Genomic DNA, 15,569 nt, shown 5'->3' with positions numbered 1-15,569 from the left:
CCTTCAACCAACCACCTTAAAACTATGCCCCCTCGTAATAGACCCCCTCCACCAATAGAAATAGGCCCTTACTAGCCGCTATGTCCAGACCTCTCAATATTTTGTACACCTCAATGAGGTCTCCTCTCAACCTCCTCTGTTCCAAGGAGAACAAACCCAGCCTATCCAATCTGTCCTTATAACTAAGATTCTCCATTCCAGGCAGCATCCTAGTAAATCTCCTCTGCAACCCCTCTAGTGCAGTCACGTCCTTCCTATAATACGGCAACCAGAACTGCACGCAGTACTCCAGCTGTGGCCTAACCAAAGTATTATACAATTTAAGCATAACCTCCCTGCTCTTGTATTCTATGCCTTGGCCAATAAAGGCAAGCATTCCATATGCCTTCTTAACCACCTTACCCATCTGGCCTGTTACTTTCAGGGATCTGTGGACAAGCACTCCAAGGTCCCTTTGTTCATCTACACTTTTAAGTGGCCTCCCGCTTAATGTGTATACCCTTTCCTTATTAGCCCTCCCAAAGTGCATCACCTCACACTTCTCTGAATTAAATTCCATTTGCCACTGCTCTGCCCACCTGACCAGTAAATTGATATCCTCCTGCAGCCCATGACTTTCCTCTTCATTATCAACCGCACAGCCAATTTTAGTGTTGTCTGCAAACTTCTTAATCATACTCCCTATATTCAAATCTAAATCGTTGATATATACCACAAAAAGCAAGGGACCCAGTACTGAGCCCTGCGGAACCCCACTGGAAACATCCTTCCAGTCACACGAACATCCATCAATCATTACCCTTTGCTTCCTACCTCCAAGCCAATTTTGGATCCAACTTTGCCCTGTATCCCATGGGCTTTAACCTTCATGACCAGTCTATTATGTGGGTCCTTATCAAAAGCTTTGCTAAAGTCCATATATACTACATCGTATGCGCGACCCTCTTGGTTACCTCCTCAAAAAATTCAATCAGGTTCGTCAAACACAATCTTCCCTTAACAAATTCACACTGACTATCCCTCATTAATCCTTGCCTTTCCAAATGTAGATTTATCCTGTCTTTCAGGATTTTTTCCAGTAATTTTCCCACCACTGTGGTTAGGCTGACAGGCCTGTAATTACTCGGCCTATCCCTTTCTCCCTTCTTAAACAAGGGTACTACATTAGCAGTCCTGCAATCCTCCAGCACCATGCCCAGATCCAAAGAGGACTGGAAAATGATGGTCAAGGCCTCTGCTATTTCCTCTCTTACTTCGCTCAACAGCCTGGGATGCATTTCATCTGGGCGTGGGGACTTAACTACTTTCAAAGCTGCTAAGCTTCTTAATACTTCCTCTCTCTCTATATTTATTTCATCCAGAATATCACACTCCTCCTCGATAGCAGTATCTGCATTGCCCCCTTCCTTTGTGAAAACAGATGCAAAGAATTTGTTAAGAACCTCATCAACATCTTCCGCCTCCACACAAAGATTACCCTCATGGTCTCTAATGGGCCCTACCCTTTCTTTAGTTACCCTTTTACTCTTAATAAATATATATATCTATATATATATATATATATATATATATATAGCAGTTTCCTTCATTTTACTAGCCAAGAATTTCTCGTGCTCTCTCTGTGCATTCCTAATATCCTTTTTAATTTTGCCTCTTAACTTTCTACATTCCTTTAAAGATTCTATAGTATTTAGCTGTTGGTATATGACATAAGTATCCTCCCCTGTAAGTCCCTAGACATCCAAGGGGCTCTAGAATTATTATTCCCAATCTTTTTCTTTAAGGGCACATGTTTATCCTGCGCCTTCCAGATCTCCTCCTTGAATGCCTCCCACTGTTCCAACACTGATTTACCCACAAGTAGCTGTTTCCAGTCCACTATGGCCAAATCACTCCTTTACTTAGCAAAATTAGCTTTTCCCCAATTCAGGACTTTTATTCCAGGTCTATCCTTGAACTTAACCATAACCAACTTGAATCTGACTGAATTATGGTCGCTGGCACCCAAGTGCTCTCCCACTAATACCCCTTCAACCTGCCTAGCTTTATTCCCCAAAACTAAATCGCTCTCATGTTGGGCTAGCTACATACTGACTAAAAAAGTTTTCTTGAATGCATTTCAAGAATTCTGCACCCTCTATACCCTTCACACTAAATTTGTCCCAATCAATATTTGGATAGTTAAAATCCCCTACTATTACTACCCTATAGTTTTTGGACTTCACAGCAATTTGCCTACATATTTGCTCCTCTATCTCCCTCCCACTGTTTGGGGGTCTATAATACACCTCCAAAAGTGTGATCGCCCCTTTTTTATTTTTCAATTCGACCCATATGGCCTCATTTGATAATCCCTCCTCACTGTTGTAATAGTTTCTTTAATCAGTACCATGGCACCCCCCCTCCCTTTTTTTTTTTTACCCCCCTCTCTATGGCCCCAAGTTTCCACATGATTTGCTCCTGATTTTTAGGAGCAACTGGTGTAGAACGGAGTATCTTAGAAATCGGAATTCTCGTCATTTAGTTTGCTCCAGTTCTAGTCAATTAGAACAGTTTCACTTTGGAACAGAATTTTATTTTCAAAAGGGGGCATGTCCGGCCACTTACGCCTGTTTTCAAAGTTTCGTCAGTGAAAACTTACTCCAAACTAACTTAGAATGGAGTAAGTGAAGATTTTTGTACGCTCGAAAAAACCTTGTCTACACTTTAGAAAATCAGGCGTAGGTTACAAATCAGGCGTAGAGAATGGGGGTGGGGGGGTTTAAAGGGAAGTTTACAAACATTAAACACTTCAGTTTTACAAATAAAGAGCCATCATCAATAATAAATAATAAATAAATACATCAATAAATCAACCAAAAAAAATTAAGAAATAATTTTTCTTTTAAAAATCAATAAATAAGACATTTTCTACTTACCGACTGCAGCACCGGGAGCCCTCCAACAGCGTGCTGGGATACCCCCCCCAGTGAGTCTCTGTTAGTGTCTCTATCTCTCTGTCTGTGTGTGTCTCTCATTCTCTGTCTGTCGGTGTCTGTGTTTCTGACAGCGAGAGGGGGGAAGCAGATGGGGAAGAAGGGGGGGAGAAGGGGAGAAAGGAGATGGGGGGGGGGGGGAAGGAGAAGGGGGGTGGGGAAAGGAGATGGGTGAGGGAGGCTGAACGGGCAGGGCCCGTCCCCAGCACCAGATTTACAGGTAGGTGGCGTTGGGTCGGGGGGGGTGGTGGGAGGGAGGGAGGGAGGTCGGTTCGGGTCGGGGAGAGGGAGGTCAGGTCGGGGGGAGGGAGGTCAGGTCGGATCCAGTCCGGGGGGGGGAGCAGGAGTCGGAGCGGGGGTCCGGTCCGGTCTGGAGGCGGGAAGCGGGAGTCGAGTCGGGTCGGGAGGAAGCAGGAGCTGGCCGTGGGAGGAGCCTAATTCACGCAGCCCCAGTGAGGCCATTCGGCCAGGGCTAGGGGCTGCGTGTTTCGGGCGCCTGGAGCTACTGAACATGCGCGCCCACTGTAGCACGCATGTGCAGAGGTCCCGGCACTGTTTACAGCGCAGGGACCTGGCTCCGCCCCCTACAGTTCCTGCTGCGCCGCGCCGAGGGCCGGAAAATCTGGAGGTTTTTTTTTAGGCGCACTTTGTGGCGCGAAAAACGGGCGTCCAGGTCGGGACTGCGCCATTCTAGGCGCGGCTCAAAACTTCGGCCCTATATCTTGTCTAAAAATCCTATAATCAGGAATATTGATCTGCCAAACCTGCCCCTTTTTCAACCATGTTTCTGTAATGGCTATAATGTCATACTCCCAAGTGTCTTACCTATGCTCTCAGCTCATCCGCATTATTCGCTATACTCCTTGCATTAAAGTATATACCATTTAGCACAGGAAGACCTGCTTGCTTACTACTTACTAAGCCTTGTTTCCTCTCTCAACAGATTCGCTTTCTAGATTCTTGCTATCCAATTTCTGCTTTACTTCCTTCCTTCTTGAATTTGTTCTCGGGTTCCCATCTCCCTGCCAAGCAAGTTTAAACTCTCCCCAACAGCACTAGCAAAGCTCCCCGCGAGGATATTGGTCCTGGCGCTGTTGATGTGCAACCCGTCTGGTTTGTACAGGTCCCATCTCCCCCAGAAGTGGTCCCAATGCCTCCAGAATTTAAAGCCCTTCCTCCTACACCAATTTTCCAGCCACATGTTCATCCTCTCTATCCTATTCTTGTACTCATTAGCATGTGGCACCGGTAGTAACCCGGAGATTACCACCTTTTGAGGTCCTACCCTTTAATTTTCTTCCTAGCTCCCTGAATTCTGCCTGTAGAACCTCACCCCCCTTTTTACCTATGGTGTTGGTCCCGATATGGACCACGGCCTCTAGCTGTTCACACTCTCTTTCTCCCCCACCACCCCCCACCCCAGAATGCCCTGCGTCCGCTCTGTGACACCCTTGACCCTGGCACCAGGGAGGCACAAAACCATTCAGGAGTCACGTCTACAGCCGCAGAAATGCCTGTCTGTTCCCCTAACTATAGAATCCCCTATCACTAGGGCTCTTTTTTGTTCTTCATCCCTCCCCCCTGTGCAGCTGAGCCACCCGTGGTCCCTTGGAATTGGCTCTGGCTGCACTCCCCAGAGGCACCATCGTCCGTACCGATACTCAAAAGTGAATATCAGTTTGAAAGCGAGATGGACTCACAGGGAGACTCCTGCACTACCTGCCTCGCACACTTACTACGTCTGGTGGTCACCCACTTCCCCTCTACCTGTATGCCTTTAAGCTGCGGGGTAACCACCTCCTGAAACATGCTATCCACGTAGCTCTCAGCCTCGCGGATGCGCTGTATTGACTCCACCTGCTGCTCCAGCTCCGAAACAGGGAGCTTGAGCAGTTGAAGCTGGAGACACCTCCTGCACACATGGTTGTCTAGGCTGTGCGAAGCATCCAGGACTTCCCACATGCCGCAGGATGTGCACTCCATGGGACTGAGCTGCCCTGCCATCCCTCTAGTTAGACTTATCTAGTTTAAAATCAAATTTAGAAGAAAGGTAGTTACCAACTCACCTCACCGATCTCTGTGGCCTCCTGAACGCACCGACCTCTGCGCCCCCCCCCCCCCGAGCTCACCGACCTCTGCGGCCCCCCGGAACACTCACCCAGAACTCCCGACCTCTCCCGCTCTCTGTGTAATTAGAAATGTTACATGGTGATGGCCTTTGTTTTAACTGTCTTGTGACTGTTTTAAGATCACATCTGAACAGCCAGTAAACCACAATGCTTTTTAAAGTGTTTAAAAATTTGTCTTAAAGTATACACTTTTTCCTCATTCCTATTAACATTAACTACTGCAAATAAAATCTTACTGCTTTTTTAATTACTGGTATTTAGTGTAGTTTATTATGGGTACAATCCTGTGTACCTTTTTATTTAACAGTTGTGTAAAAGTAAACTGTCTCTCTTGGCATTCTCCACTAAACACATTGATGCACTCATCGATGTCCCCAGATGAGCAGCAATCCCAACGACCCCATCCTACTCTCTCGCTGACCTTCCTGTCCCACCTGCTTGCTGGGGACTAACCTCACCAACCTCCTTCCCACCCCACACTCTGTCTTTACACCCCAGGACTCTGGCAGCTGATCGGCAATCACTACCCATCTCCGCATTGCCCTCTACCAATGTCTGTTCACTTAAAAACCAGGAACTTGCCATTTGCAATCTTGTAGTGGATAATTGCATTGACATCTTGGCTTTGACAAGAATTTGTGTCTCAGGTGGTGACACCCTGCCCCTTACTGAAGCATCTTGCCTGGCTACACTTTCCACTACCTGTTCAGCCCATGAGGGCAGTGTGGCACTTTCCACTAAATCACACATTTTTCTTGCTCCTACTGCTCTGGCACCTTCTCTTTCAAGTATCTCATTTTGTTCCACCCCTCTTGCATTTCCTTTAAAACCTTTATTGTCTACTACTTTAAGTTTCTCCTCATGGCCTCTCTACCACTGTAGTCTCGATCACTTACACAGCCAACTCTGATCACTTCCTTGTATTGCTCACAAAATATACCCCCTAACAACCCTATGTTATTCTGTGTCTTCCCCTGGAAAGAACTGTTTCCCCACCCCTTCCCCCACCAATGTCACTTGCAAACTGCTCTGCAATTCTCTACTGCCTTATCTTTGGCCCTCCATTCACAACAATATCGCTGCAGCTGTCTGTTTGTTCAACCACTCTCTCACCTCCACCTTTGATAACCAGCAAAATCTTCAGTGTCATTTAGCCTGGTTGTTTCCCTGGTTTGCCTCCCATTTCTGCTTCAAATCCAAAGTCTCTCTGCCACCAGATCTGGCTGGACCACATCAAGCTCTTTCGGGACTCATTCTCCTTTGCCAACAGTGCCTACAACTCTAAAACCATTCTGCACATCAAAGATAACACCTGCTTCTGTTCTGCCCTACCAGCCACGCACCTTTTCTTGGCCCCCATACCAGCTGACATTGTAAGTGGATTCCTCTCCTCAGGTACACTTCCTCCTCCTTTTCAAATCCACTGTCATCAACCCTTCCTCAAATAACTCACTCTCAACCCCTCTGTCATTGCTAATTAGCAACCCATCTCCAACCTTATTTTCCTTTTCAAAGTTCTTGAACAAGGCGCCATCTCCCACATACCATGCAAATCTTTTTTGAATATTTGTTTTCGTGATTTTGGCATTACTGATGATGCTGACAATGCCAAATGCTGCGGTTATCGAAGAGGCATAAGGCACCATAGTCACAGTCACAATAAATGTTCTTTTGGACACCTCCTGTAATTCCTTATTTGAATCTTTCCACTCAGGTTTGCAACCCTGCTACAGCATCAAAATGGCTCTAATCAAAGTCAGAAATATTTACTGAGACAATGGTACATTATCACTCTTTTTGGCCTCTCTGCAGCTTTTGACATGATCAGCTACACTACCCTCCCCAACGAATCTCCTCGACATGGTTCCACTCTTATCTATCTGATTGTAGCCAGAGCATCTCCAGCAATGGCTTCTCTCTGCACCCCTGCACCGTGACCTTGAATATCTCCTAAGGATCAATTATTGGCCCTTCTTCCTTTTCATCTACATGCAGCCCCTTGTCGCCATCAACTGTTAACATGGCAATTAGCTTCCACATGTCCACTTGACACCCAGCTCCAGCTCTCTCGACCCCACCACCACTGCCTCTGTATTGTCATCCAATTGTGATGAGCTGCAATTTTCTTCAATTAAACATTGAAGTAGAGCGAAGACATATTCCATCTCCCTCCCCAGCCATAGTCTCAGGCTGAACCAGTCAGATGAAATCTTGTCGTCCAATTCAACCCTGAGGTGATCTTCAGAACACATCCTCTATCACAAAGACTACTTACATCCACCTCCGTAACATCGCCCACCTCCATCGCTACCTCAGCTTATCTACTGCTGACACCTTTATCCCAGCCCTTTCTCCAAGACTGGACTGTTCCAACCTTTTCCACCCTCTGTATACTTCAACTCATCCAAAACTCTGGTGTCTGTATCCTATCCTGCACCAAGCCCCTCTTGCTTATCACTCCTATACTCGCTGATCTCTGTTAGCTTCTACTCCTGCCCACCCCCCAGCCATGGCTCAGATTTAAAATTCACATCCTTATGTTTAAATCTCTTCATGGCCTCACCAATCTCTGTAACCTCCCCAAGCCCTATAACTCCAACTCCCCAACTCTCCATTCCTCTGACTCTGGTCTCTTGTGCATCCCCCTCCACCATCCCCAAATTAGCAACCGTGCCTTCAGCTGTCTAGGCCCCACTATCTGGAATTACCTCCTTCGACCCCTCCACCTCTCTCCTCCTTTCAGACCCTTCATAGGACCAAGCTTTTGGTCACCCCTACTAATCGCTTCTCCTTTGGCTCAGCATCCATTTTTTGATTACACTTCTGTGCAGCACTTTGGGTGCATTTCTGTATTGGAGGTGTTATATAAATACAAGGGCCTAGAAATTCGTCTCTGGCGGTGGTCCAAAACAGGCGGTATCAGATCGCCCATTGTACACAGCGCCTGGTATTCAGTTACATTGACTGCAACGGAACTGAACATCAGGCGCTGCTTCTAACTGGCAGCTGATCTGATACCGCCCGTTTTGCACAACCGCTCGAGACGAATTTCTGGGCCAAGTTGTTCTGCTATTTGTGAGTTGTTATCATCTCCTGTGTCGTCAATCCAAATATTTTCTTTTGTGATAGCATCTGTTCCTTTGATGATAAAGAAATCTTATTTATTTGTACTATAATTATTTCCCAGTTAATGTATTAATTTTCCTGCAGAATGTTTCTCAGGGCAGGTATTAAATTGCAGCACATTTTTTTTAGTGTTGTCTACGTCTTGTTCTAGTTGGTCAAGAGGGAAAGTCTGGAAACTTCTGTTTGAATTTCATGCAGCAGTGCATTTTCTACCTTGTTTATTGACCAAAATGTATGTTGGTTAGAGCAAACACCTGTTAAATGGTGTTTTGCATTATGGTTTTCTTAAGCTTCAGAACAGAAATCACCTTTAGTAACTATATGGAACTTAAGTTGTTGGGTTTGAGGAACGTTGCAATCGATCTTAATTGCAAGGTAGTCCATTGTATGACTGCAAATTGGGTTTATGCTTCATCAGTAAGCATTCTGACAAGAAGCGTCCATCACTTTGGCTTGCTCATTTGCCACGACAGAATAGAAAATGAAGTGTCCCAATAATTACATTATAGTTTCCTTATTGTAGGACAAGAAAGCAATGTGGTATAATTAGGTTTGATTGGAGAGCATGTTTCCGGTAAGATCTGAAATTAATGACGTTGCTATAGTGACACATCTGCAACCACCAGTGCGTGAAACATAAAGTAATTCATTTGACAAGAGAAGACATCTGTTAACTGTGAGGGTGCAGAGCATATTGACACTGACCTGAAATACTAGACGTTATGTGATAAATGAATAAATGGTGCTGAAACAAGAGGACAGATAATTTGTACTTAATCTGCAAGTAGAGCTTTAATCTTCCCACTGCTTGCTTTTGATAATGCTATTGTTTAAGAACAATACAGTGGAGAGCTCATAACTTCTAAATGGTATCTGTGGATGAACCCTAATGATGCAATAAATTAATCCCAGTGTCAATGGAATTTATCTCTATTATATTATGAAGTCGTTAGTGGTACAAACAGCTGGAACAACTTTTTGATAAATAGATATTGTAAGCAATAATTATACCTTGGTCTATTGAAAATGGACATTCTTTTACAGGTGGCAGCACAGAAATGTGCTTCATATACAACATTTAAAGTGTTTTATCTTGATAAATAACTAACATCAAGGGAATTCTAATGGAAAGGCTAAACTGCATGTTGGTGTAGTGATCAGTTAAGTGATTCATTGACTTGATGTTCAATGCTATATTTAAGTCATTTTCAGTCAAATGATTAATATGGGTTCAGTTCATTAAATAAATGTGATGGTTAGTACATATGAAAATGTCACAGGAAAAGACCAGCTGGTCCATCTAACCTGTCCCATACAGTTGTGATGCCTTATACATCATGATACAGACAGTCCCTAAACAGGATAAACAGTGACTGCTCTGTATGAGAATTAATTATCAAACTTAAAACTCTACAGTATGATGTGTACAGCATTAATATAATAATTCACCAAGTTGATCTTTTGCTACCCTTTAATGTGGTTGATCTTGTAATAGTTTTTCCTTTTGCCCAAAATTGCATTGATTTGTATTGTTGTGACTTACATAGTACGTGATTGTAATTACAAGTTTAAAGATGAACACTTATTGAACTGTTGCCTGATACCAAATTGCTCTTTTGTGGAATAATGTAAACCATGTAGCCAAGAAATTGTAGGGATGAGCTCACTCACAAAATTCCCTCCCAAAAACTTGGCCTGCAAGATAAAATTAAACCTATCCTTCACGATTCCCTAGTTAGCAGCTTTATACTGCATTGGAAAATAAACTTGACAGTGCAACTTGGTTGATACAGCAAACATTGGTGAATTGGAATTCTTAATGCATACCTTCAAGTATTCTGTGCTTCCATTCTCACCTTCAGTCAGAAGGTTGTGGACTCAAGTCCCACTCCAGGGACTTCAGCATATAACCTAGGCTAACATTTAATTGTAGCTGTGAGGAAGTGCTATCTTGTCAGAGATACCATCTTTAACATGAAATGTTAAACTGAGGCCATGCCTGTTCAGCTGGACACCAATTCTTCAATATTGCCAAAAGATCTTAAGGGGAGTTCTCCTGGAGTCCTGGCCAACATTTATCTCTCAATCAAAACAGATTCTGTTCTGACGAAAGGTTATTGACCTGAAGCGATAACCCTATGTATCTCCTTCCACAGATGCTGCTTGACCTGCTGAGTGTTTCCAGCATTTTCTGCTTTTTTTTTAACTAGTCAATTATCTGTGTGCAAATTGGCTGCTGCATGATCCTTCATAACAGTGACTACACTTCAAAATAATTGATTGACTGAAGTGTTTAGTGGTGTCCTGGGGGCATGAAAGGTGCTATATAAACAGCAGTTCATTTATTTATCAACAGCATGACTTCCTGTATGATCTGCAACAGAGATTCTGGAGTTTCTTTTGTTAACTGTACAGATTTTTCTTGGGCCCTTTTTTAAGATTGCACATCTGAACTCAGTAATATGCTCTGAGGGAAGTTGCAAGTGCAACTTTACCATCTTGTAGCACATCATATTGGCTTTGTAATGGAGTGGTCACCACTGTGTGCCAGATGTAGGCTAAAGACTTTGCATTTAGAGCAGGAGGAAATTTCCTGTAATAGCTTTGGGAATACAACAGAAATCCATCTTCGATACACTCCTCATAGAAAGGAGCAGGGGCTTCAGTACTATGGCTCGCTTTTGTTTGTTGACTCAATCGGAAGGGCTGGTAATTGCTAGGAAGTCTTCCAAGAGGAGGAAATCTAGTAACTACCTATGACTGAGGCATAATATTCAGATGTGCAAGCAAATATTTTAGAAAGGGTTGGGTCATTAATGCATGCAATTATTGCTATGGCTTTTTTCATCGTAAATTGTACTTGCCCTCATGTTTAACAGCATATTAGAATAGGTGTATGCATTTGGAAAATATTCAGTGGAGGATCTTTTTTTTAAACTGACCCGTTAGTATGTATTCATAATAGAATCTGAAGCCTAACTTTCTTTCATACTTAAATTAAAAGTGTATTGTTACAAATTTGGATCTGCCATAGATATCATCGTGGTTCATTGGCTCTTCTAAACAAATTTGAGAATCTTACTTTTATTTGAATTAACTCTCACTTCCTGTATCTACTTATTCAGTAGCATGACAGAGCATGTAACAGTGGCATTCCCTTGTGACCTAGGCTAGATATTTGTGTCTTTCGCACATGCTTCTTCAATCTCTCCAAAGGCGTGTCAAGCATACACTTGGTGAGGCGGTGCCAGATACAAATGTTAAGCTGCCTTATTTCACGTACAGAACAGCTGTTATCATCGAACTCCCTTAATTCAACCTGCACAATTTATCTTCGTGAAATAAAGAAGAATGAAAGTTTAGTTTATTGCAGTGCTTTCACAGTCTCAATGCCCCAAAACGTTTCACAGCCAATAAATTACTTGTTTGAGGTGTAGTCACTGTTGTTACAAAGACAAATGCAAGAACCAATTTGCACACAGCAGGGTTCCTTAAATAGTAGTGAGATAAATCATCAATTAATCTGTTTTTGCTAATGTTGTTTGAGGGTTAAGTTTAGCCAGAATACTGGGAAAACGCCCATGCTCCTCATTGAGTAGTGCCATGGAATCTTTTGCATCCTCTATTCACTAAGGAGGACACAAACAACCTTCCGGATATAAAAGGGGTCAGAGGGTCTAGTAAGGAGGAGGAACTGAGGGAAATCCTTATTAGTCGGGAAATTGTGTTGGGAAAATTGATGGGATTGAAGGCAAATAAATCCCCAGGGTCTGATGGACTGCATCCCAGATACTTAAGGAGGTAGCCTTGGAAATAGCGGATGCATTGACAGTCATTTTCCAACATTCCATTGACTCTGGATCAGTTCCTATGGAGTGGAGGGTAGCCAATGTAACCCCACTTTTTAAAAAAGGAGGGAGAGAGAAAACAGGGAATTATAGACCGGTAAGCCTGACATCGGTAGTGGGTAAAATGATGGAATCAATTATTAAGGATGTCACAGCAGTGCATTTGGAAAGAGGTGACATGATAGGTCCAAGTCAGCATGGATTTGTGAAAGGGAAATCATGCTTGACAAATCTTCTGGAATTTTTTGAGGATGTTTCCAGTAGAGTGGACAAGGGAGAACCAGTTGATGTGGTATATTTGGACTTTCAGAAGGCTTTCGACAAGGTCCCAAACAAGAGATTAATGTGCAAAGTTAAAGCACATGGGATTGGGGGTAGTGTGCTGACATGGATTGAGAACTGGTTGTCAGACAGGAAGCAAAGAGTAGGAGTAAATGGGTACTTTTCAGAATGGCAGGCAGTGACTAGTGGGGTACCGCAAAGTTCTGTGCTGGGGCCCCAGCTGTTTACACTGTACATTAATGATTTAGACGAGGGGATTACATGTAGTATCTCCAAATTTGCAGATGACACTAAGTTGGGTGGCAGTGTGAGCTGCGAGGAGGATGCTATGAGGCTGCAGAGCGACTTGGATAGGTTAGGTGAGTGGGCAAATGCATGGCAGATGAAGTATAATGTGGATAAATGTGAGGTTATCCACTTTGGTGGTAAAAAGAGAGACAGACTATTATCTGAATGGTGACAGATTAGGTAAAGGGGAGGTGCAACGAGACCTGGGTGTCATGGTACATCAGTCATTGAAGGTTGGCATGCAGGTACAGCAGGCGGTTAAGAAAGCAAATGGCATGTTGGCCTTCATAGCGAGGGGATTTGAGTACAGGGGCAGGGAGGTGTTGCTACAGTTGTACAGGGCCTTAGTGAGGCCACATCTAGAGTATTGTGTACAGTTTTGGTCTCCTAACCTGAGGAAGGACATTCTTGCTATTGAGGGAGTGCAGCGAAGGTTCACCAGACTGATTCCCGGTATGGCGGGACTGACCTATCAAGAAAGACTGGATCAACTGGGCTTGTAATCACTGGAGTTCAGAAGAATGAGAGGGGATCTCATAGAAACTTTTAAAATTCTGACGGGGTTAGACAGGTTAGATGCAGGAAGAATGTTCCCAATGTTGGGGAAGTCCAGAACCAGGGGACACAGTCTAAGGATAAGGGGTAAGCCATTTAGGACCGAGATGAGAAGAAACTTCTTCACCCAGAGAGTGGTGAACCTGTGGAATTCTCTACCACAGAAAGTTGTTGAGGCCAATTCACTAAATATATTCAAAAAGGAGTTAGATGAAGTCCTTACTTCTAGGGGGATCAAGGGGTATGGCGAGAAAGCAGGAATGGGGTACTGAAGTTGCATGTTCAGCCATGAACTCATTGAATGGCGGTGCAGGCTCGAAGGGCCGAATAGCCTACTCCTGCACCTATTTTCTATGTTTCTAAGCAGATGGTGCCTTGGTTTAACAGCTTATCCAACAATACGGTAGTCCTGCCATGCTCTACTAAAGTATTGCCCTAGATTATGCGCTGAAGTCCTGAAGTGGGCTTGAACCCATGACATTCTGACTTCGAGGCGACAGTGCTATTACTGAACAAGGATCAAAGGACTTCCCAAATCAATGGGTGTGAGATGTTTTTTTGATTGTGTAGACAACTACATGACTTGCTTATTGTTTAGCCTTTTAGGAAAACAAATTCCATTTAGTAAATTAACTAACCTTTAAAAAAAATAAAACACCCAAAATTAAAAGTAGTTATTTTTTCAAGTCCTCTGAGTAATAATTTTACAAATGTGACACATGCTTGCGAGAATAGATCAACATAGAGTTCATATTCAAAATGTAGTTATTTAGTTAGCATTTGATATTCAGCAATTCACTTGTTTTTAGTATCTTGCACTCATTCATGTTTTTACATATGAACTGCTATAGTCTTAAAATGATGGATTGATAAAAAGATGACTAAATACAAATGCATTGTTCATTTATTTAATAGAATCTCTGAATAGAAAAGCCATTGACTTGTCATTGCTTTGTTGTATTAAAATGTTATGACCGTTATCCCTAGTTTTTACTAGTTTATCAGAGTGGAAGCTAATTCTTTCCTGCAGAGAAAGCAGGGAAATGGTGTGACAAGATGAAATAAAATTATGAAATCACTGTCCTGCTGTTGTGCACCTCCTAGCAACTGGTTAGAGAGACACTGGTAGGTTCCTGGGATTAATTTGCTTGAATCTTTTTCTATTCAAATGGGAGTGTGAAGCAGACCTAAAGAATTACCGGAGGAGGAGGGAATTCTTAAAAACAAATGTGGCAGCGGGAAGCTGCAGTATTTATTTTCTGCTTGTATTTCTCCTCTTTCATCATTTTATTTCATCTTGATGCTTATGGGAAATTCTTAACTCTTGACACTTCAGGGACCTGCTGCCGATTGTAGTCATGACAGCTAGTAAACCCTCAAATAAAACAGCCAATTAATTAGATATTTTAATCACGTGGCCTTGGTCCTCACTTTGATTGACGGGGGTGTTTATTTACAAGCTATTTTGGTGACCAAAGTTGAAATAGTGAAGATTTGAACTCTGTGCTTTGGTTTACAATAACCGCTCCCCACCTCACTCCCATCAGAAAAAAAGGGAAAGAAAATTAATGACTTGAGAAGGACATTTTAAACGTAGGGTGCTATAATAAATTTATTTTTAACCACTCTTAAGATTATCACACCAGATCTGTGAACATTACTGCTGCTATTCATATTTAGTAATGCCTCTTCTATCGAGTGTAGATGTGTTTCACTTACTTTCCAGAATAGAAGATCTTTTGTTTTTATCTCGGCTTTATGAAAATATTGTCTGCTGTGTTGCAGCTGCTGCCACCCAAGAGAGGCGATGTCTGCCCAGCTTTTCTGACTTAGGGACTCATTCCCTTTGTCCACTTCTAGCTTTCTTCAATAATTCTACTTTACTAATCTTGGTTCATTCAAGGATCATTTCAGTCATTCAGTATATCATTTGAAGTTGAATATGTTTGTCTATAAGCATTATGGAAAGCAAGTTAAATATTAAAGCAGTATATTGATAAATCCTTATTTGTTAAACAAATTCATATTTGAGTTGTAGGTTTAAAAATTGACATTCATAATGAAAACAACTGGAGCTGGTGTACATTATTCCAAGCAGTTATTAATATAAGTGTATGACTGTTCAAGTTTAAGTGTGAGTTCCTCATTGAAATGTAATATGATTCTGCTGGTAAATTTAGACAATTGTTGTACCTATACTCTTTTCTCTGCTGTGCTTATTGTAGGAACTCTTACACAGAATGAGATGATTTTCAAGCGTCTCCACTTGGGCACTGTGTCTTATGGGACAGATACAATGGATGAAATTCAAAACCATATCATTGGCTCCTATACGCAGGTATATATTTCAAATCTTCATTTAAAGC

The 15,569-nt window shown here is 42.7% G+C and overlaps 1 protein-coding gene across 5 annotated transcripts in view; it reads left to right on the top strand.

Moving 5' to 3' along the window:
- The window catches only part of atp9b (ATPase phospholipid transporting 9B), a 468,699-nt gene that overhangs the window by 358,652 nt on the left and 94,478 nt on the right, over positions 1-15,569 (top strand). For all 5 annotated transcript variants that reach the window (XM_070888575.1, XM_070888576.1, XM_070888574.1 and 2 more), the window contains one exon: positions 15,429-15,541. In XM_070888575.1, coding sequence (XP_070744676.1) covers positions 15,429-15,541 — 113 coding nt within the window. The remainder of the gene's footprint in view (positions 1-15,428; positions 15,542-15,569) is intronic.

Source organism: Pristiophorus japonicus, chromosome 1 (assembly GCF_044704955.1).
Source record: "Pristiophorus japonicus isolate sPriJap1 chromosome 1, sPriJap1.hap1, whole genome shotgun sequence".
NCBI lineage: Eukaryota > Metazoa > Chordata > Chondrichthyes > Pristiophoridae > Pristiophorus > Pristiophorus japonicus.
The sequence above is the reverse complement of the archived record's forward strand: the minus strand, read 5'-3'. Positions and strand labels throughout refer to the sequence as shown.